The following is a 24,645-nucleotide window of genomic DNA, read 5'->3' as shown; positions in this document are numbered from 1 at the left end:
CGAACATTTAAAATGCCTTTCGCAGATCTCGGTAACTTATATGCATGTTGAAAATTTTACCGAAATCGGTTCATGTTGTTATGAATTACAAAAAATTAAAGATCGCAAAACTCGCAATTTTATCACGATTTTGTCCAAAAACTGTAAGAAATCTGCAGTTTTTAACATCCTTCAACGCCTGTAGCTCGAGATAAGTTATCGAGATCTACTAAAGGAATTTTTTAAATTTTCGTTATAGGCTCAGATAAAAAAATTAAAAAATGAGGATTATTATTACTTTTCTTTTTTAATTAAATTATTTAATTATTTAATTAATTTTTTAAATTTTCGTTATAGGCTCAGACAAAAAAATTAAAAAATGAGGATTATTATTACTTTTCTTTTTTAATTAAATTATTTAATTATTTAATTAATTTTTTAAATTTTCGTTATAGGCTCAGACAAAAAAATTAAAAAATGAGGATTGTTAATACTTTTCTTTTTTAATTAAATTATTTAATTATTTAATTAATTTTTTAAATTTTCGTTATAGGCTCAGATAAAAAAATTAAAAAATGAGGGTTGTTAATACTTTTCTTTTCATTCCAACTAATGGAAAAATGAAAGAAAAAGCTTTTTATCCACTGTCTAGTAGATTAGGCCCTCTATCGTCTAATTACAAATTCAAGTTATTTAGTTCAGTTTTGAAAAAGTTATTGCGTTTTGAAAGGTGTAACGAACACTTTTGTGGACCACTGTACTTAGAGTAATTATCACTAGACCGCGGATTTTTAAACGAAATGCAAATTGCCCACATCTGTTGCAAAAAATAAGGGCATCTTAAATGTTGCATTCTTCTTTAATAATTTTAGTAGGACGGAAATAATATATTTATATTATAAAATGTTTTCAATCTTTGTACTGTTTGACGTTACAAATACTCAATTTTGTCATAAATACAGAAAATCCGCAGTCTAATTATTACCACTATACAAAAATATAATTCCGATAAATTTTATCCACAGTCTAGTTACGAATAATTTCCTACAAACTATTACAATTCTACAGTTAATAAATACAATACAATTATAAATAATATAATATTATAAATAAATAATAAATACAATACAATTCTACAGTTAAACAATTTTCAATATAACGCGCGCACGAATAAATAAACATGTTCAACAGTCTTCGTAATTGCAAAACAAAAAGTCTGAGCTTCGTTATTCGCACCGCTTTTGATGCATCTTTTACATCGCTATAATTAATCAATTCGCCACGAGGTACGCATACCAATTTACGTCCGTGCAAATTCATAATCAGGATAGAATTTTTCGTTTCGTGCACACTGCCAAGATCAAATCTCTATCCGTGGACTGATTGCGAGAGCGGGGAGAACAAGACAGCGAGCAAGATGACAAGGGTCTAGGTACTTAACTGTTCGCCGGAACTCGTACCCTCGTCTATGCATCTCATTTCGTAACCAAAGTCACGTACAACACAGCCAGCCTACGCGCGCGTGTTGGTGACCGTGTATACGTCGTCCTCCGAATTTTCACGCACTGATTCCAAATGACGTCGCAATGGAAAAAAGATTGCTTTCGCTGCAACGAGAGTCGTAGGAACTTCACACTCGTTTCGCATTCCGAAGTCACCGAGAAATGAGAGTAATGATTAGTGTGCCAGTGCAGATGAAGATTTCAAACTTGAAAGTCACCGCGACCGTGCACTTTCTGCGTCCTGAAAAATTCCATCGCCTCGAGGAACCATTTGAGATTTATCTCTTGTATCATTTAATGAATTTTCGCGTTTCGAATTAAGTGGATGTTCGTTGAAAGTCTTGCGATCTACTGTTTTTATTCTGCTCTTTTTCCAGTAGCTATGGATAAGATGTTCTCCGAGTTATCAAAACTTATGGCAATTTGTAATATTTAATTTTTAATGCATATGTTATATATGATAAAAAGAAATGGGATGCAGAAACACCGGTAATTTAATTTTTCATTTTAGGTCCTTATAATTTTTAATTATTCGCTATGAACTTAAGCATTTTTTACGGCAAAAATATACGACGTTAAAATTACAAGAACATATAGACGTTGTATTTGTTGCTTAAAAAGCAACAACAATTTACAGTTTACTATTTTTAGGAATAGTCCAGGTGAAAACTATTTTTATAAGTTCTTAAACCTGCTTAGCTACATTTTGTACGGAGTTAGACAAAAACTAATCTGATTAATGATAAACGATTATAACACGTTGACTGCCGCGTCACCCGTATTCGGGTGACAGCAAAAGTTCTCATCAGGCCACGTCACCCGTAATTCGGGTGACGCTGATTTGACTACTTACAAAGGATTTCCGAAAATATTTCGACGAATATTCTACAGGAGGCAATGAGACTATTGAATTCTTATAAAAATGGTTTATTAAAAAAATTATTCGCAGTGTATAACATTAAAACATTCTCTGCAAAGTTGAGGTTGATCAGGACAGCTTGGACAAAAAGTTGTTGGTTTTTTCAGATTTGCTCGTGCCTCTGATCGGTCCATTTCGTATCTTTTATTTGAGCTTTTATTTGAACTGTAGCTTCCTCGGTATCATCAATATTTCTTTCTTCTTCCATGACCAATTCACTCTCGTAAAATCCCGTCAATAGTATCTTCATAACATTCATTATCACTAAGATTGTATTTATCAGTATCCAAATCAGAATCTGACGATGTAATTCTATTTATGCTTCTCTTTCCGGGCAATCCGATCTCTTTTCATTATTGAAAAGATAAGGGCAGAGATTTTAAGCTATACCATTCGGTACTCGGCAAAGATTCCAACTGTTCATGCAGGAACAGAAACAGACATGAATTAACAGCGCACGCTTCCTATAGCGGCATGGGTGGCCTGTAGGAGATTTTGTTGTAAATACGCGTGGCAGTCAACGTGTTAACTGATTTAGTATTATAACTAATCTATAGTAATCGGATTACTTTTTACTCAACTCTGATCGAGTGAGACATTTCATTCACGAATTTTTCATTACATTTGATATCGATGATAAATGTGTTCGAAGTTTCATCATCGAAGTTTCGATTAGAAGAGACACGATGCAAAATGTAAATAAAAATAAAAATAAATGAACTAGCATAACAAGGTAAAGTTCATAAACTTGTTTTCGATCTTCCAAGTCGAAGTTGTTTACACGATCGAGACTAATGCCGCAGTCTAAAATAAGTTTATTCAAACGACAGTTTACTGTCGGAAAGACCAGCGGAACTCCCACTGCACGGGTTTACGTGCGTCAGTATATCACCGCTGACCTTTTCTAAAATACCTTTTGTAATCCGCCAGCCCCATTCTCCTGGCGCCCCGGCAGCACAACTTATTTCAGAGAAAATAGGACCAGAAACTGCGGAGCCATTTTAGGTCATAGAGCCGACGCGGACGCTTACCCGGTGTGTCGTTGGATAGGTCGTAAGTCCCGTTGACATGTCGCGCGTAGGGATGGACAGGGAGCAGGCAATTAATTACAAGCTCGCTTAATTAAAGAGTGTCTTCGCGTTTCAGACACGAGCACCAGAGAGCTCCACTTTCAGAACCGTGCCGCTGCGAGTGCTCCCCGTTTCTCGTGTGTCATGGACGCAATTTTCCTCCACTCGACTGGCCTTTCCACGGTTCCCCGGAGAGAAACAGAGAAAGAGAGAGAGTGCCAGACTCCTCCATCAACGTTATTTTTAAACTAGCTTCATTATCTGACCCATCAGTATCACAGTTTTCTCCGACGGCAGAAAGGGCCCATCGATTCTCCCCTAATTCGTTGCTTTCCCTCGTAGCGGAGACAACAATCTGTCTAATCTTTTGTTTATTGATAATTGGCGACACTCTCGATTTCTTTGTGTAGTTTATGAACAGGTTAGCTAGATAACATATGTAATCCTTGGGAATAGTTAATTACCAGTCTGATGAAGAGTATAATTGTCGGATAATACGGTAGGATCGATGAATATCCATAAATGGTGTAATAAAATCATGAAAAACATTTTGAATAATGTAATATTGTATATGTAATTACATAATTATATAATTCAGTGAATATCAACTAAACTTTCGAAAATATGATGTAATAGATTTTTGTGTGTGTGTGTGTTTAGCTCCACATGTTTTCTTCTTTGCTGTTTCGTTCCGTAGACGTCTTCGGAACTTATTCGACTAAACGAGGCTCTATCGTAAAGTTCAAAGCACCTCGGATAACGCAGAACCTCGGTTAAACGGGACTCGGATAAATCGAGACCTTTCTGTATTCGAATGCGAACAGATATGTCAGGGGTGGACAAACTTTCGATCACTACGAGCGACCTGTTCTTTTAAATTATATAGGCGGCGGTCTGCTGACGCCGTATGTGTTAAGTGATCATGAGAAAAGTAGCGATTTAAAGCCAAAAGTAAGAGTTTAAATTTGAAACAAACTTAGATAATATCAGACAAGCGGGCGACGCTTTGGCCGCCCCTGAGATATGTGTTGCTTATAAAAATAATGAAAGGAATCGTACGTTTCTTGGAGTTGTAGCAATATTCATGATAATGACGACGTTAGAGGTTCATTAATTTTCGACGAACCAATTATGCACTTCTTCATAGATAACCTCGGCTTTCTTAAGACAATAAAAAAGATAAATGTTTTCTTTAGACGTCCACTCTTAATCATAATAGCTGTTGCGATCTCTCTGAAAAGTGCGTACCTAAAATGTAATGCAAAGGAAAAACCAATATACAATATACTATTATACATATAGTTATATCATACATATATCACACTATATGTATACAGTTTTTCATAATAATTATTTATATTTTCTTATTTGTTCGTTTTATTTCGTTTTAGCCTTCAAATATTCCAAAAATCTTAATATTTACGAATATTATATGACGAGTATAATATATGACGAACATACTAACACAAAATATTACCATTTCTTCATGATGAGTATACTCGAGCTAACTGGTTAAGTTAACATTGCACAAGATTCGTAAAACTCTCGTACTGTATCACGTACATATTTCGATACCGATTGATCGTATTCTAGCATCGGTCAGAATAGTTATTACGAGATATTTAACAAGTTCGCTACCATGTGTGACCACTACGATTTTGTATTTCGCGTAACGAATATCAAATTAAAGTGAATATAATTATTTAAAATTATAATACATAGCATAATATTTAGAGAATTTATAGATTTTTTCTTCTCGATATGCCTTTATCACATTTTATTATACAGGGTGTCCCAAAAATGTCTCGCAATCCGAAAGTGGCACGTTCCTCAGGTCATTTGAAGCAACTTTTTCCTTTAGAAACATTTTCTCCGAGGCACCGTTAACGAGTTATCAACGAAAAACAGCGACCAATGAGAGGCAAGCTCGGCTGGCGCGAGGCGACCGGCCAATGAGCGGAACTGGGCTTCGTGCGCTGGTTGGCTGGGCCACCTCGCGTCAGCCGTATTCGAATCTTATTGGTCAATTGTTTTTCGTCGATAACTCGTTAACGGTGCCTCGGAAAAAATTTTTGTAAAGGAAAAAGTTGCTTCAAATGATCTTAGGAACCCATTTCCGGAAGCTATTTGAGGAAGCCATTTCCGGATTGCGAGACATTTTCGGGATACCCTGTATAAGAGATTAGAACGTATTTAATACGATAAGTACAATAAATATATAACAATGCACGCTAGTGACGCGGTTGGAGAACGTGTTAAACAGAGTAGGTATATTTAGAGATTCCATAGACTCTACGGAGCCTCGCTTTGAAAACAAACCAAGAAAACCGACGTCGCAGCGTCGCACGCTGCTGCGTTATTGGAACGGCCATTAACGCGACCAAGGATTAATTCGTGAGAGAGCAGCGAAGCTGCAACCGGTAACTATGTCACGAGCGCCTGAGTTTCGATATGCCTCGGTTTACTTTCGTCGCGCGCTCTACAACAGGATAAATTGTGCTTTCAGTTTTCCCATCGAAAGCTGCGACGCTAGCAAAAGGAGCGACACGATGAATTAGTGTCCGGCGAGCGCGCGCGCGAGAAAATCCGTCGGCGAAAGTATTCGATCGGTAGCCGATCGGAAGCATCATCGAGCTCGTTCTCTAGCTCGCCGAGCGAGAAAGAAAACGCATTCGCGTGCGGTGTATTGCGAAATACGCGGGGAAATGGCGATGACAACGCCGACACGTTGCCGCGGCGGTGGCGGCGGCGGCGAGAATCTATCCGAGGATATCACGAACGAGGACGAGCTGGCGAACACCGGTAATTTCGAGCCTCTGAGCGACTCCTGCGGCGAGAGCGACATGGAGGGTCTCGATCTCTCTCTGTTCGAGCCCCAGGTCGACGCAGGTTCCTGGTGCGACTCCCGGATTCACGCCGGCACTCTTCATATCCTGGTCCATTACTGCGGTAAGCTCTGATATTTTTCACCAAGCCCCGGTTCCCCGAAACCCTTCCTTTCCTTCCCGCGCAGATTAAGAATCACGGTGATTGCGGGACCCTTCCTCTCGTCCCTCGACAGTCTACAGGCTTTAACGATGAGTTCTTACGCCGGGCACCCGGTGAAATCTGACCCTCTGATTGCGGAGAAACGCCGCCGGAAAGTGTCTTAACTTTTCGTTCATAGTTGGCACGCCAATTGTATTTTCCCTTAAGCGCCGATTATTTTTGGTAATCGTCTGGCATTTCCGCTGGAAATGATCGTCTTCTTGAGATACCGTGACCGACAACAGTAATCGTACATCTTTTAAAACGCAATAACTTTTATTAATGATAATAGTAATAATAACAACATATTTTATTCGTTCTCTTTGGGGTTCGTTCTCTTTCGGTGCACAAAGGAATATACAGAATATCCCAGCTTCGGTGATACAACCGAGGACGGGGTGATTTTATATATTAAAAACAAAAATCGAAAATAAACAATCAAATCTTTTCTGTCGAGAAAATCGAATTTGATTATTCAGCATTTTCAACAATTTTTGCATTAGTAAAGTAAGTTATTAACTAAATTACAGGTCTTAGTTTTATTGAAATCCACTCTAAATCAATTGGCAGAAATGAATAGTGCAGCATATCGTGTGTGCATAACCCTGACCTAATCTTGACATAATCGTGTCCTAATCCTGCCAACCTGATCTAACCCTATTCTACACTTTAGAGAGATAAGATTAAAAAAAAACGGCGCAAAATATCTTGGGATTCTTATTTCGACATACATATTCGTCAGATAGTACATTTTGATACTGTAGAAACTTTTTTTTGCGAGAAGTTGCGGTCTTCAGAGTCATTTAACAAAATATTAGGTCTACCGGAAAGTTCTGTCCGTTTGAGAAATGAAAGGAAATAATAGATTTTTCATAAATTTAGTAATATTTATTGTACAATATAATTTCCGTTATTACTTATGACCTCTTGCCAGCGTGATGGCAATTTGTGAGCAACATTTTTCAAAAAAAAAAAAAAAATATATATATATATATATATGTGCATATCTATCGAAATTTGCAGTGACATTATCGGACAAAACTTTCCGGTAAACCTAATATATAGCTATAGCCGGTCAACAGCTCAGTACGCGGTCATTCACGTATAGAAATATTAGATTTGATTATTCAATAAGTAATAAATAAGAATTTTTTTATGAAATCATATAAGTTTTGTATGCAGATCGATGCATCTTTGTATCTTCTTTGATAGATTATGAAGCCGTTTTTGTCGAAAATTGATTTACTTGGAAGTTATGAATTTCGTCCCGGATGCTCATATAAGCGCCGCACTGTGTGCCGGGTCCAATTTTCAAGAAGTTATTTCGCTTTAAAAGCTGTACGAACACATTGCTTTAAAGAAAACGTGAGATTTGGATTTTATTTCAAGTATTATTGGTAAGTTCGCTCGACCCACTAAAATTATTATTGTAGAAGCAAGAAAACTTCTAACAAGTTACTCCTGTTTTATGCAACAGTTTCTATGTTGCATAAAGATCTGCAGTCTAGTTATGGTGAACCGTGGGGATGTTTTTAACTTTCTAAAATCGACGACGAATTTTGTCACTCGCGCGTCGTGATTCAAAAGAACCGAAGTCACAACAATAATTTCTCCAAAACCAGCGTTTTCCGTCAATTCCCATTCTCCATCGAATTCAGTATTTTCCACCAGGTCCCGCATTTTACACGGAACACTGTCATCACAGATCACGCCAGGTCGGCAACCGGAGCAGCAAAACGCGGCGCCGTCAATCGTTCCGTGGCCGAAACGGCGCGCGGAGCAATTCAGGTGTCACGCGTGGTTAACACGTGTCAGGTTCCGGTGCAACAAAGACGATTAAAGCGATATCCTGGCGCCGGGACGGAACGGGACGGGACGGTGGATGATCGTCGAACCGTGAGCGTGCAGCGAGAGCTCACCTGCGAGACGCAGCATCTGCATCCTCCCGGTGCACTCGGAGCACTCTGCGCACTCGGTGCACTCGGTGCACTTGCGCCATTATGGCCGGGGCCGCGGGGCCAATTGTCATTAACATACAATGCCGCCCGTGGCCGATACGCTCTCGCAGACGAATATCCTCGGCCGTGATTTACCGGCGCGAATTAATCTCCCGCGTTAAATGAAAAGCCGAAGTTTCGCGTGGGTGCTCACCCTCGGAGATAGCCGCTCTGGCTCCCGGGGACTGGCGAGTCTCTCGATCTCCGCTCCTCCGGCTCGAAGATGGCTCGCTTCAGATAGCGATGAGATGATCCTCGGAATTTTCTTCAGTCGTCACGCAACCGTCGCATCTTCGTTGCCTTTTTTTCTCTCCACCGGCCAGATTGAAGGATATTCGCGTGGGTCCCGGCGGTTTCGATGCGAGGTGTAAGTTCCTGGAGATGCTTCTTCGAGGTCTTTTTCGACACGAACTCCTGGTTCTTCGTGTTTGTGGAGAATTTTTTTCTCTGTGAGAATGTCTTATATATGTAGATGGAAGGATTTTTAGTATTCCCTTGTAAGATTAGGTCTTTCGTTGGTAATTCGTTGTTACAACTCTTAGTAAAATGTATTCCAACACCTTTTAAGCCAAATTGGACTAATTTTTCAAATTCGAATGAATGACTCGAACTTTCTTTAAATGTTAAACGGACTGGTTCACTGTACAATGATGAAAATACTTCTCTAAATTTTGTTATCAATTGAAATGACAAAATGAAATAAAATGCTTTAGTTTTTTAGCTTTTTTATCTACATCTGTAACGGAGAATTTAAAAAATGCGTTTTGTAAGTCTCGGATGCGTATGCATACTGTAAATTTCATCGGAATCGGTAGACGCGTAGTCAAGTTGCAGTCATTCAAAGATGTAAAAATTGTAAAAATTTGTGAAAACAAATTCAAGTCATTTAGTTCAGTTTGAAAAAAGTTATTGCATACTAAAAAGTGTTCGAATAGTTTCTGCCACGGACTGCATTCTTGTGTGACGTTGCTGGACCTAACTCATTTTTAGAATGTGGAGTTTATGCGTTTTTGAAAAATTATACTACGTCAAAAACAAAATTGTAAAGACAGAAGAATTTGAGAATATTTTTACATTGTATACAACGTACTAGAATTATTAAAATTATTAAAAGAGAAGAAACCATTTTTATTTTGCATAAAGATCCGCTGTTTAATGATGGAGTATGATTTTCCTTGTCAGATATGATGGAATATGATTTTCTTTATCAAATATGATGAAGTATGGGTATTCTTCAAGTGCCTCTTTTTCAGGATAATTTTTATTCGTCCGTTTTTCAGTATCTTATCGTTCTCCAGCTCTTAAATCAAAATATTTGATGGACGTTGATAAACTCCGTTTCTATTTGAAGTTCAATAGAATTCCTACTACAGTTTTTGTACTGCAGTATTTCTTTTATATATACTAATGTAATGTTCGTGAAAATTGTATAAACTGCATGGAAAAGTTCATGTCAATAGTACTACCAAGGTTGTTCCAATTTATGGTATAGTTTCTCGTTCGAGATGCTTCGCTTCTGGGAACCGAATCTGGTTTCTTTAGTACTCGAACTTCTGGTGTAAAACGTTCGCGGTCTCGCAGAATGTTTTTTCTTCGAAAGTCAGGAATTAGCTCGAGGTTTAGCGAAGTTCTCTCGGATAAGACGAAGCGATCAATCAATTTCTTGCAGGAAGGCGAACCGTCAATGACTGTTTAATAACAGTTGCCTGTGGTTTGGTTTTGCGTCTTTGCACCGTAGTAAAGAAAGACGTTTCTCTTTGTGCTCTGGACCGTTTCCGAACTGTTATTTTGAGGCGATCATAACAGTGGTTTCATTACCTTTTTTCATTATTTTTACCACAGAAGTTGAAAGGCACCTCTTAAAACTTTTATTTAACAGTGTCTTTATCAGGGATGTCAAAAGACATCTTTTTAAAACCTGCATTTAACATTATTTTTATCAAAAGGGTGGAAAAACAACTTTTAAAATATTAATTTAGTATTATTTTTACCACAAGGGCCAGGAGGCACCTTCTTAAATTTTAATTCAACATTATTTTTACCAAATAGCTCAAAAGACACTTTTTTAAAACCCTAATTTTATCGCCATTTTCACCAAGATATTCAAAAGACACAGTTTAACATTTCAATTCAATACTGTTTTTTCCAGAGGGGTCAAGAAACACTTTTTTAAAATTTAATCTGACACTATTTTTATCAAAAGAAACTTTGTAAAATTTCAATTTATTTTCTATAATTTCCTGATTTGATTTTTCAACTTTCCATATAATAATTACGAAATGAATTGAGTAAAAATACGTATACATATATAATACAAATGATCGAAAAAATAGTGTTAATACGTCAGTCTAATGACACATTTGCGATGCCATACAGTTGCAATATTGATCGAAAATTTTGACAGACCATATTAAAGTCCAAATAAAAGGAACAACTCATGGAATTCTATCTACATTTTCCAATATACTTTATATTATGAACTCGAATATGTCATAAATGTTATAAATAATCCGCAATCTAATGCGATAATAAATATTTTAAACTTTCGTCTCAAACTTCTGCTTCAAAGAAAAGCTTTATTGTCCCGTTAACCTTTCGCTACTTTAAAACAAGTTCCTTAATTTTTCTTAATTTTCAATCTTCTCTTGAGCTCCCTATAAAAGTTATGTCTTTCGTAGCATCAAAGAACTAAGCCCTTTGACCAATTTCTCTTGGTATTCATTAGACATAGTTATGACAAAAATGGAACTAAAAATCTTTTACACGCGCGCATCATATCCCCTTGCCTTGGAGACGATAGATCTTTTACAATTCGAATAAAATAGTATTTCAAGTAGGGCATAAAATATTTCAGTAAATACAATATTTTATTTCGATAATTCACAGCTATAGCTTGAAATAATTATTTTATTTTGATAATCTAAAACATAAAATAAAATATCTCTTCTTTCATTAACGTCAAGCATAAAATACTGATTAATGTGACGTAAAACGAAATAACGTAAGAATTAATCATTTTCAGTGTTTTGCAAATAAAATACTCTTCAAAATATTTATTTTAAAACTTTTTGACAACAAATAAAATATTTTTATATATTTTTATATTATTCTTTCTATTGGAAATGGGTAGATAAATAAAAGTAAAACGCAGTGAATTAAACTTATCCCTTTTATTTTATTAATTTGATGTACGAGGAAGGACCGTCTTTACTCTCCTGATTGCTCCAGGAGACTGAAGACTATTCACAAAGACGAAACCAAAAACGTCACCTAAAGACAAAGAGCACTCTGTTCTATATACATATGAAATCATTGTTTATCTAATGGTACTCTGGCGAGACTCTCGGCGTCGATTCGTTTTTGTAACTTATATGCTAGAAGGAAAAACTTCTGAGTATTCAAAAGAGAGAAAATAATCCAATACTTTCGAACAAATAAAATACTTTATTTACTATTTGCGCCATTTAAAATACCATACCACCCAGCACTGTCCACAATTTATGAAGTTCGACAATTACTGAAAACCGACCAACAGAATCGTGTTTGTCGAACGCCTCCAGTTATGGAAACCCTAAATCAATGTCTCGGAAGCGTCATAAGTCCCTTATAAAATTTTCCGGACAGTCTCCTCCATGTTCCAGGCAGGACAAGATAATTCCCTCGCATTAGCCAGTCGTAATTCACGCGTTATTCGTATCACCTCACTACCGCATACCGAGCAGGACCGAGTCGGGCCGGGTCGGGCGGTTCCGGGCCAAGAAAAACAGATGCTCGCAGGACTCGAGCTTGCAAGTGCTCGCGGTTCCAAGCCGGCAACAGAAAAAGACGAGAGGGGGTCCAAGTGATCGATTCACGGCGGAGACCAATTAAATCGTATATTCAGTGTGGATGTAATGCCGGGAGAAACGTTGCTCGCAGATATAATCTCCCCGGTCGCAATAAATCGATGTAGGTAAATGAGTCGCGTTCTTTCCTCAGCGGCTCGTCCTCCTTTCTCGGACCATCGGGCACTCGCGAGAGGATTCGCCATTACGGTCTCGACTTGCGTCAAAGGTAACGGGCGAACGAAAAATGAGGGTAGGCTGGACTGATTTCCGAGTCCCGTGGCCGGTAATTGACACCCTGCTCGCGGCAATTACTTTTTATTATGTAGCGACTCCTATTAATGTTCGGACACTTTGTAAAACACAGTAACTTTTTTAGAACTAGATGACTTACATTCTTTTTGGTGATACACGGGCTAGACTAGTAGACAATGATTCAAATACTTCTTTTAATTTTGCTACTACGTGGGAAATGAAATTTAAGAAAATAAAAAACTCTTGTTTTTTTAACTTCTTTTTTATCGGAACTTGTAATGGAAATTTAAACAATGCGTGGATCTCGATATCTGATGTTTTTGCTGAAAATTTTATCGAAATCGGTTCGACGTTATTATGAGTTACAAACAATTGAAGATCGTGAAAATCGCGCTCTTTTCCGGATTTTAACCGAAAATAGGTAATTTTTATATCTTTCAGTTGCTGTAGCTTGACTATCAACCGATTTCATTGAAATTTTCAGCATGCTCATAAGTTATCGAATTCTATAAAACGCAATATTACATTTTCGTTTCAGGTACAAATAGAAAGATTTAAAAAACAGAGCATTTTATTGATTTTGTCATTCTAAACAATAGCAAAATTGGAAAAAGCATTTTGGTAAACCCTCTGACATCTCCAAAAAATTCAAGTCATTTAGACCAATTTCAAAAAAGTTAATTCGTTTTAAATGGTGTTTGAATCTTAATGAGTGTCTCTGTATACATATAGACACTTACTAAAATATTAGGACTAGGAATGGAGTAACGTTTTTTTAATTGGACCAAGTCACTTGAATTGTTTTGAAATGTTAGGGGCATTCTACTAGATAATATGTAAAACAAATTGAGAATATTTCGGAAATGGAAATTGGTTAGAATGACAAAGAAAATGTATTGTATTTTCTTAACTTTTTTTATCAGAGACTACAGTGAAAATTTAAGGAATGTATTTTGTTGACATGGGTAAGTTATAATTAGACTGCGGATCTTCATGCATCTATGGAACATGCATGTTTGTAAAATCCAAGAAGACATGTATACTGATTATTTTATATCCATCATGAGGAACTTATTACTTAATGCGAAACATTTTTCCCTTCTTTAGATAGTTGGAAACTGATCCACAAAAGTGAGAGTTATACGCAATGTATTTATAATGTAACATCTTTATGGAATCTTTATAGAAACAGAAATGAAATAAAAATCACCTTTCTCTGTTAATAATTTTAATAAGTCAACAATAGTGCAACAGTGTTCTTAAGTTCTTTCAATTATAAATCGCCACAACACATTACCATTTATTACAAAATATTAGAAATCATTAGAAGTCATTAGAAATCGTTACAAATTATTACAATCATTCAAGTCATTGCGATCATTACTCATTGTCAATAAATAGACGTTCCATTATTTTGTACTAAAAGTGGGAGAACGTGTTACTTATGGGATGACCTAGTGGGTTTTACCACCAGACTTGTTTCTGCTGATCAAGGTTTGCATCTGTGTGAAATTCAACGCGATCCGGCGAGATTTATGAAAGTGTAAATCGGAAAAGGAGGATGCGGCCTCCATAAGAGACATTTCATGCCAGGTACGTCTAACAGTATTAAAAGGTGAAAACTTCTTTCGCTCATGCCTGGTTAACACCTTAACCCCTTAACGTGGAAACCATCGTTTCGCACGGGCAGGTTCGACTACCGAAGAATGGTGTCAAATTTGATAATGATGCAGACATACATATATGTAGAAAGTTCGTAAATCTTACGCTTTGCATAGAAAATGCATCACAGGACATATTAAACATATACCTATTAAATAGCAGATAGCATGAATTTTTCGAAAAAAATTGTTCTTCTCACGTAGAAAATATATTTACAAAATTAATGTCTACATATTTGAATTTGTCGGAATTAATGCTATAAAATATTAGGTCTACCGGAAAGTTCTGTCCCATAATGTCATTGCAAACTTCGATAGATATGTCGATAGACATATTTTTATTTCGATAGACATATTCATTTGAGACGCTCACGAATTGCCATTACGCTGGCAAGAGGTCATAAGTAACGACGGAAATTATATTATACAATAAATATTACTAAATTTATGAAAAATCTATTATTTCCTTTCATTTCTCAAACGGACAGAACTTTCCGGTAGACCTAATTTTATTCTCAAGAATTACTGGTAGCTAATGTTTACAGGGTTGCCACCCTTAAATATTGATAACAAACGAACAGAATTTTACTCCAACTTTAAGGAACAGAACAGTATTCATACTTAACAAAGTATCACTAGAAATCGTATCACGAGTCAGATTCTTCAAAGTATGGCGAGTAACTAGTATTAAAAATTAGTATGGTTATATCAGTAACATTTTAAATACTTAAAAATGAGAATTTTTATGATTATGCGTTTTAAGATCGATTGCGAGAGTGCAATTAATGGGCAGTTTGCAACCTTTTGTACTGCAACCTTTTGTACCGCATCAGGCCGCGTCGCAGAGCCATAGTTTTTCACATACGAAAATCGTGGGAAGAGTGGACGGAGAACAGTGTCCGACGATTCGATGGACGAACGAGAAAGGAACGGAATTCACGATTGACTGGTCGAACTCTATTAGCCGAGCTTGTATCATGACGTTTGCAAACTTCGTTTGTGACGCGACATAAAGCGTTCTCCTCGTTATAAGTCCCAGCTTTCCATCGAACGGAAGAGCGGATGCCGAGCGCAGTCGAGCGAATAATTAAATCGTCAGTACGATGATTAGGCCGGCAGTGTTGTTCTACGATCTCGATGACTCGTCTTTGCCTTACGAAAAAGCATGTACGAATCGCCTACCGTCCATCGATCGTAATTAGTAGAACCGAATTGAAATTGGAGGCACGGCGAATTTCGCCGGCGAAGAACGCTTTTGATGGTTCATTCGGAGTTTGATCGCGAAATCTGATTACATCGAAAGAGTATACGGTGCTGCAACAGTTTTGCGCAATTTATCGAATTACCCGGTGTAATTCCATCGGGAAATATTTTTCACTGCAGACGGGTTTCGTTTAATCGCGATATCAGCTTTTACAGGGTTATAGCGTTTCACACGCTCTTAACTTTTAAAAGTCGCTGCTATAAATGCCGTCGTTAATGAAATTGCGAAATATCGTTCATTCTATTTAGGATTCGTAGACTTATAAATTAAACTCGTTAGATTTAAGTTTAGATTACAGAATGCAAATGGCGCATTAAATGAAAACTAGGCTCTCAATGAGTGATAAACGAAATCTACTTGATTCAAATTTTTTAAACAGCTATGTGAAATCTTTTCGATTTTAATTATATAGCTAAATTTTCTACATGCACAATCTTCTTTAATCTAATTATACAGATCCTTCAGTTTTATTTACGAAATTTGTTGTACAATCTTTTCAAATTTATTTATTCAATTCTTTTACATTCATTTGTGCAGCTTTTTAAATTATACTTTTACAATTGTTTGGCATTTGTCAAATCATTTTATGCGATAAGTTTATAAAATTTTTAAAATTTTGTTGATTCAATATCTTACGTTTATAATGTCTTAAGTATAAAACTGTCTTCGCGATACGATCGTTTATAAAATAAGAACGAAAGATCAATGTAAAGTTGTACAATCTTACCAAATTTATTATATGTATAGAATTTTTTTTACATTCATTTAAACTGCAACTATTTAACCCTTTGCACTCGAAACCATTTTAACTGTAAATCTAAAATAATTTTTCTGACCTACCCTGTCTCTATTCTATATGACAAAGCGCATTTTATGCGTGTGAAATTGAGTCTTGTGACTTATACAACAGTTATACTTCTAACAATTTTTCAAATCTAAATTTCGTTGACGTAAGAATTATTTTGGAATGTGATATAAACATTTTCTAGTGGTGCCTCGGAGTCACCACTCGAGCGCAAAGGGTTAAACTGTATTTTTACAATTTTTTAATATTCGTCAATTTTCAGTTTGTGAAATCAGTTCGACAAATTTTAAAAATTTGTTCATTCAACATTTTATGTTCATAATGTTTTAAGTATAAAATGGTCTTGACGACGCGATCTCTAATAAAGTAAGATCGAAGGATCGCTGTGCGCGGATTAGAAATAATACTTAGTTTGCGTTTGCGACACGATAGAAACGGCTAGTTATTAAATGAATGAAATATAAGGCATCGTTAGACGCGCGCGACCGCAACACGCAGAATTTTGAATTATGCTCGCCGATCTATCTCGAGCGAGTTCAAATGACACGTAAAACGAGAAGCGGCTCGCCCGATACGGATGAATATTATCACGAGACCGTGCGACCTATCTAACTTTACACTTCGAGACTGTATTTTCAGACGGAGGAATATAGTAACGACGCGTTCCTATTACTAGTTTACTCCATGACAGATATCCGATATCCCATTATCCGTGATCTACCAGTACCCGGAATAAACTTGGTTGACCTGAATTTTCATTGGCCTCTAATCTAATTTTAATGACACCTGATACGATTGACAAGTGATTGCAGTATTTAAGTGATGCGATATCAGAACGGAGTGTAAAAGTCCGAATCGCGTTAGGATGCTTAAGTACTTAGTAAAAATCAATTGAAAATCGTTTTCAGAGAGCTGAGAATGTCAATGCTAGTTGTAAACGAAGGTTTGTTAAATTCTAAGTGTTCGTAACATTTCAGGCAATTAGAAACAATTTCTTAAATAAACTGCTTCGTAGCGATTTCCGCTTTTTAAACTAGTTTGATAAAATAATGGGAGTCAACTGTTACATAATATTGCTCGTTTTGTTTACGCTTAGTTGTGAGAACATTCATTTCGCTAGCGTGGTTTTGTAATTCATGAAAACCTTTCACTCCGAATAGGCGTTTCTTTCGAGCACGTAGCATGTAAAATTATCGGAATAAAAATGAGTTTACAACGAAATGTATTTAAATTGATATACAAGTTGGTCAGACAATAACGAAGCAATTTAATTTTATTCATTAAAGTGGCGAAGATAGTTTTTACCATAAAATTGCTATCAATCTTTCCACAATGTCTGAAATTAAAATTTTTCTTCTCATTCAAGATAATAACAGCAAGTAAAAGATTGAATCTTTTACTTGCTGTTTTTTGTGTGAAACAATCGATAATTCGATTCGTATTATTCGAGAAAATACAATTTGTGGCACATGCAGCTTACGGTATAATATTTCACATCACATTTTTGCGTAATATTATAAATTCATTTCTACTTTCCCCTCGTTTGCGAAGCGAATCTGCCTGTTTGAACAGTGTTGACACGACCTTGATGATGCAAACTAGGGTGACAAATGCTAAACAAGCGAAATCCTCACTGGATTATAGGCCATTGTTCCCATTTCAAGCGTTTCTGGTGCGGATCCGAATGCACTTTGTTCTCGTTGCACTTGCAACTACGGAAACACACGCTATTCTAATGGAAGTGTCAGCTGCAGCTGTGCGGTCCGTGTTTCACACGATCGGATGCCATTTCGTTTAATTTCTTCATCTCGTCATCCAGTTATTTACTAGGCGAACCAACTCATTTGTTCACTTTCGAACGCGCGCCGTTAGCAATAACCGCAGGTGTCCCATTTTTTAACGCTACAGCTACCGAATCAATCAAAATGGTTGATTCCTGACTTTTTGTTTTACGATTATTGAAATTATAAAAATGTTTCGATCAGAAATCTTTTGAAGAAACTTCTCGATTCAAGCATATCCATGCATATATGTATATCCATCAAGCATATGAAATTTCAGTAAATCTAATCTTGTCATTTTTATACAACAATATATTGGGTTGGCAATTAAGTAATTGCCGATTTGTTCAATCAAATAAAAAATTTCTTTTCACTTGGAATGAAGTTTAATTTGTAATGTATTTTCCATTCTGTTCGATGACCTTTTGCCATCTCTCTGACAACTTGAAAATTCCACGCTCGTAGAAAGTCTGATCCTTTTCGGCCAAAAACTGAGTTAAGTGAGATTTTACAGCGTCATCGTCATTAAAAGTTTTACCACGAAGGGAGTTGTCCAGGGATCGAAATAAGTGGTAATCCGATGGCGCGAGATCAGGGCTATATGGTGGGTGTAACATCAATTCCCAACCAATATCCATCAATTTTTGCCGAGTAGACAAAGACGTGTGCGGCCTAGCATTGTCCTGGTGGAAAATGACACCTTTACGATCGACCAATTCTGGTCGCTTTTCCTTGACCGCTGCATTCAATTTGTCCAGTTGCTAACATTCGCGGATAATAAAAAATATCATAATAATAATAATTTTATAATATAACATTTACGGATCTCATAAAAATGGGAGTGAGAGACATCTATAACTGAAATCGGCAATTACTTAGTTGCCAACCCAATACATGACCTGAATTTAGGATTCAGAAGTTCTAGTGTTAAAAACGTACTTGATCGTGTTGATAATAATATTTTATCAATTTATCGAATACAATATTAAAATGTTTATTATATTTATAATATATTATGTATAATATATTTAATTTAATTTAATTAAACATTAATAAAATAAAATAAAATATTGAATAAATTAAATATTATTATTATTATTAATATTAGTACATTCTTATTTCGTACACAATATTTTGACGCACACTCATAACAATTTCAATCGCCTCTGATTTTTTATTCTTCATTCAATACATCGACTTGCACTTCTCTCACATCATTCAATTATTCAATTGTAATGTGTTAATAAATGTAACTCTAGATTGTAGGACTTTTCCGATCGATTTGCAAGGTAACTATATTACTCGAGCTTCATGTTACTGCCTCAATCTTGTCATTCATTCATTGATTTCGAACTAAGTTTACGTCATTGTTTTCCGTCAACATCTAGCCGTCAGTATTAATTCAAATAATCTGTTTACGGTGTTTCAAATGAATGTGGCAGAGTCTTCAATCTTATGCTTACAACGTAACAATATTGTATCCAATTTTATCTAATAAAGGTAGTAAATGAAATATTACACAGTGGAACACTCCGTTATCCGAACGTTTAAATGTGAAAGATATAGCATAAAAAAATTCACGTACTCCTTATAGCTGACTTAAAGCCGTGTACATTTTTCTCTTATCGAACTTCTTTGTAACTTCAGCATTTACGAGACATTTGCTTGGACATTTTTCTGACTAGAAGGAAAAGCGTCGCAAGTCGCAGTTTAAAGAAATTCAAGCTAAAAATAAAATATCGTGAAAACAAATTCAATAGACCGAGAAAAATCATGCAATTTGAATCGCTACTTATGCGAAGCGTTAGTGACCAGAAACTTTAAGCGACTATATCTCGGGAATGATATTATGTGATTTGCGATATTCTTCCTTGCAGCCACAGATTTATGGACGGACAACCTGTTTAGTGTCGCCGTAACGGCGTCATCCGAGTGCGAAGGGTAGTTAAAATATCTATTGATAGAGTAACTTAGTCGTCGTTCCCAGAATCGGCGTGCTAATTCGAGATTAGTTTTCAGAGTAATCCCGAAGAGATCGTCGAAGATGTGCCCGGCGAAACGAAGTCACGCTGAGAATTAATTATTTGAAGTGAACGCCGTTTGCCGATGGCGGGTCCATTAAAACCAGGAAATTGTTCGGGCTTAACGTCTGGTTCGTACCCGGGGATGTTTCGGCTGTCTCCCAGTCGACGAAACCGTGTTTCCCAGTAAAATGCGACCGGCGTTCCCAGCGTTCCTGTTACGATTGGCATCTATAATCGACGTCGAGTAATTGTCCATAAATTATTCCGCCGAGTGCATCGCCACGAAGGCCGGTTTTTGCCGTTTCAATATCTACCAATTACATATTGCGTAATCTTGCCGCGCGGTTAAAGTGTACCACGTGTTGGCATAGCTTCTTCTTCCACCGTAATTATTATCAGCGAGGCGAGCGATTTTGCAAGTGTGCGTTTCCCATCGCGCCGTGCGGAACGGGTCGCACAGAAATATTTCAAACGGAATTACCAGATCTCTGTTTAGTGTTACGAGCGTAACAGAAGTTGCTTTCTATGCCTGTCTCGTTAAGCTCTATTGATTGATGAATGGGATAAGATGACGGGGTAGAATGTTACAATGACATGGTAGACAGCATTTGTTTGATAAGTAACTTGTTCCGAGATCGATCCCGATACTTGTGATTTAGTTGCTTTCTCAAAGGCGTCCTTCCTTTTCAGTATTGCCTCATGCTATTATCCATCTTTTCTCTAAATTACCTTGACATATAAATCTTTGTTTCTCGATCTCTGCGCAAAATTAAAATTTTCTAAGCAGATTGTAAAAAAAAAACAGAAATTGAATACAAATAAATTGTTTCTTTCATTAATTTTGACATGTTGAGAACGGTTTAACAATATTATTAAATTCTTCTTATGTCTTCACAATTTTATATTTCAGCTACTCATTTTCGCTGTAAATGCATAAAATCTGCAATTTATTCATAATATACGAATGTATGTTTAGATTAATATTACTTGCACTTACATTGTAGTCATATTATAAATTATAATGAAGATTAAGGTAGATATAATTTTTCATAAATACCGCTAATGGGTTGACATACAAACGATTTTATTAAAAAAATAATATTTTTGAGCATTCTTCTATATTCCTTAACAAAAATAATAATAGAAAAGATTACTTTTAACTTAAGCCGTGGATAAATAGTCACGTTTGAAAATTGCTTCTTTAAGTTGCAAAATTATATATTTATTTCTATGTTTATCAATTTGATAATATTGTAAATATTACAGCTCGTAAATTACGAGCGTTAATGATATACATTGAAATCAGGATTGACGTTGTTAAATTATTTTTAACGTCGACATGTAACTTTATAATTGGTTAATTGAATTAGGAGGGAGTGAATGGGTTGGAAAAGTTTGCTCGATAATTAAGAGAACGAAGCGCTCTTTGCTTGCAATTTATTTCGACAGAACGTGAAGGAAACTCGCCGCGATTAATCTCTTTTCATAAGGCTCCGATTACTAACCCCCGCAATTTCCAGGGTCATCGGAGCCCATTGTTTCTGAGAAATTGGAGCATTCACAAAAGTCGATATCTTGCTTTCCCTTGTTCTCACCAATGCTGAGAAGAATTGACAGACAACCTTGTGACCTAGTTAAACTCCTCCACACGATTGTTTAACAAGCCTTGGACTCGATTATTTTTTCTTCTATTCAACGGATTGTCTTCCTAACGGTTAATTAAAAAATATTAGTAAACGCAACGTATCGCAATAATATGCCACTGAAGTATTGAATATTGTGTATTGGTTATGTATTATGCGTTATTTCGAGACTGCGGAGTTTCGTGAAAAATAGAAATGATTTGCAACGATTGTATAAAACAGGAGTAAACAAAAAATGTATTTCTCTTCTTAATTGTTTCAATAAATTGCAAATAATGCAAGGATATTATTAAATTCCTGCGATGTCTTCGCTACTATGTGTTTCTCTTAACAATTTTTGACATAAACAAAATCCGCATTCTAGTTATTTCATTTATGTAACAATTTTGCGTTTAATTTCTTTTTATTCGAACTTTATGTAACACATTTTTTCATCCTTTTATTTTTTAGCATATTTTTTGACAAGAAAAATTTATTTCTTATTTATTCATTATTGTATTATGTATTATGTTTTTGTCGCGTATTCTGACGACAGATTAATGATAATACTAATAAATGTGTGCTGTTTTTTTTTACTACATTTTTCGATGATGAGACTTTTTCTCTGGAAAGGAATTATTCTTATAACAGTAGTATTTACTTCAAGTAAATATTTTCCATTATATAGCAACCATTTATACATATGTATATCTGCCATTTGTATGCATCGATACATCGTACTTGACGATGAGGTCTCTCTTGATTCGCAGACGGGCTGAATGCATTGTATGCTTTCGTCAATTTTCGCGATTCCCAGTTAAAGTGGGTTGTTATCGAGTCGCTTAGAAAGAGAAATGGCGGAAAGAATGGCGAATGACGGGGGGAAAGGGTCCTTTTGAATAAGACGTCTTTGTATACCGATCGAGGGAGTTTCCATTCCGCTTAACTCTCATGGAGAGACCGGGGGATCGCTGAGATTCATTTGTTGCGAATGCTTGATATTTTATCGAAAGCAACAATTTGCAAATGGCAGTTCGCTTTACAGCTGTGTGATTCTATAGCAACTCTTTGATCACGCACACAATTCTAAAGGAAACTGTCATCATGATTTGATTCTCTGCATTAGAGATTACATTGTGTTTATGAATTTATATTACAATTGGACTGCGGATTTTATGCATTTAGAACAAAAATGATTATGTTATATAAGGAACTCTCAAGTTATTAAAAGAATTTGAGATTATCTTTCTATTTTGTACGATTTAGTAAAATGACTAAGAGTGGAAAGACATTTTTATCTGACCTACGTTCCTTGTAATTAACTTAGACAATTTTTATTTTGCATAAAAATCCGCGGTCTAATTTTAATCGATTAATGTCTGACACGCCGCTAGACTCTATTAATAAATATTTAATAATAGTCTGTATTTTTAACTTGCAAAGTTCAGATGTTTAAGGGTGCTGCAAATATTAATATATAGAGTCCGTAATTAATTTCATTAAGTAGATAATATTGTGTAATAATATTGTAATCAACACTAGTATATCAATAATAATGGTGTCAAAAGAATTAATTTCGAATACGATTACATTTTTACTGTTCAAAACCATGTAAAATTGCTTTCTCTCGAAATAACGAAATTAGTCTGGAACAGAAAATGATAAAATAAGAATAACAGAGTCTATTTAGCTTCCCTAAAGATAAAAAAAGCCTTCTGCGGCCTTGGGTTCGTGAAAAGTCATATTAATAATTCATTTCCCCACGATTCCACCTCGAGCCCACCGTTGACAGTTCCCTTCTTCGTGTCCCGTAATTTTCATGCTCTACCGGTTACTAACTCATTACAAGTCTAATTTCCCTAAATGACGGCCACGTTCCGCGACGCGACATACCTAACTGTTTTTAACTCGTTTGCTACTGTACCCGACATATGGTCTGCCATTGTGTTTTATTAACCGCTGTGGTTTTGGGGTAATGTTTATTGTACTATAATAGAATTGAAAAAATTATAATGTAGACGTATTATAATTTTACTTAATGGAATATGATTTGTTCGTAGAAATCGTTTCGTCCAAACGTATAATTTTTATCAATTTCTAAGGCATACTTTAGTTTAGAAAATTAATTTCATTCATACAGATTAAAAATGTCGATTACTTTTGCATACAACTATAGTAACTGCTATTATAAAATCGCTAGAACTACGGATAAAATCGTTGTCTTCACTTTAAAAAAATATTACAGTAATCTCGAAATTCAGGCAAATAAATCCACGAAAGTAGCATGTTCAATTTAATAAAAATGAATTCCCGAATGTCATCTGCAGAGTTGACATTATTTCAATATAATTTGATTCTTATACGAGAAGATTAAGATACGAGTAATATTTCGTATAAAATTTGATTCGAGAAATATTTCGAATAATATTCGAAAAATATTTCGAATCAATTCTCCGAATGATATTCGAAAAATATTTCGAATCAATTCTCCGAATGATATTCGAAAAATATTTCGAATCAATTCTCCGAATAATATTCGAAAAGTATTTCGGATCAATTCTTCGAATAAATTCTTTGAATAATATTCGAATTAATTCTTCGAAAAATATTTCGAATGAATTCTTCTAATGATATTCGAAAAATGTTTCGAATCAATTCTCCGAATAATATTCGAAAAATATTTCGAATCAATTCTCCGAATAATATTCGAGAAATATTTCGAATCAATTCTCCGAATGATATTCGAAAAATATTTCGAATCAATTCTCCGAATAATATTCGAAAAATATTTCGAATCAATTCTCCGAATGATATTCGAAAAATATTTCGAATCAATTCTCCGAATAATATTCGAAAAATATTTCGGATCAATTCTCCGAAAAATATTTCGTATCAATTCTCCGAATGATATTCGA

General features: G+C 35.6%; 1 protein-coding gene across 1 annotated transcript in view; it reads left to right on the top strand.

Annotated features, from left to right (window-relative positions):
• Positions 1–24,645, top strand: part of LOC117218760 (uncharacterized) — a 159,087-nt gene that overhangs the window by 28,079 nt on the left and 106,363 nt on the right. The window contains exon 2 of the mRNA XM_033467384.2: positions 5,977–6,419. Coding sequence (XP_033323275.1) covers positions 6,176–6,419 — 244 coding nt within the window. The 5' untranslated portion in view covers positions 5,977–6,175. The remainder of the gene's footprint in view (positions 1–5,976; positions 6,420–24,645) is intronic.

Source organism: Megalopta genalis, chromosome 1 (genome assembly GCF_051020955.1).
Source record: "Megalopta genalis isolate 19385.01 chromosome 1, iyMegGena1_principal, whole genome shotgun sequence".
Classification (NCBI taxonomy): domain Eukaryota; kingdom Metazoa; phylum Arthropoda; class Insecta; order Hymenoptera; family Halictidae; genus Megalopta; species Megalopta genalis.
Note: the sequence above shows the minus strand (reverse complement) of the source record. Positions and strands in the feature narration are given on the sequence as shown.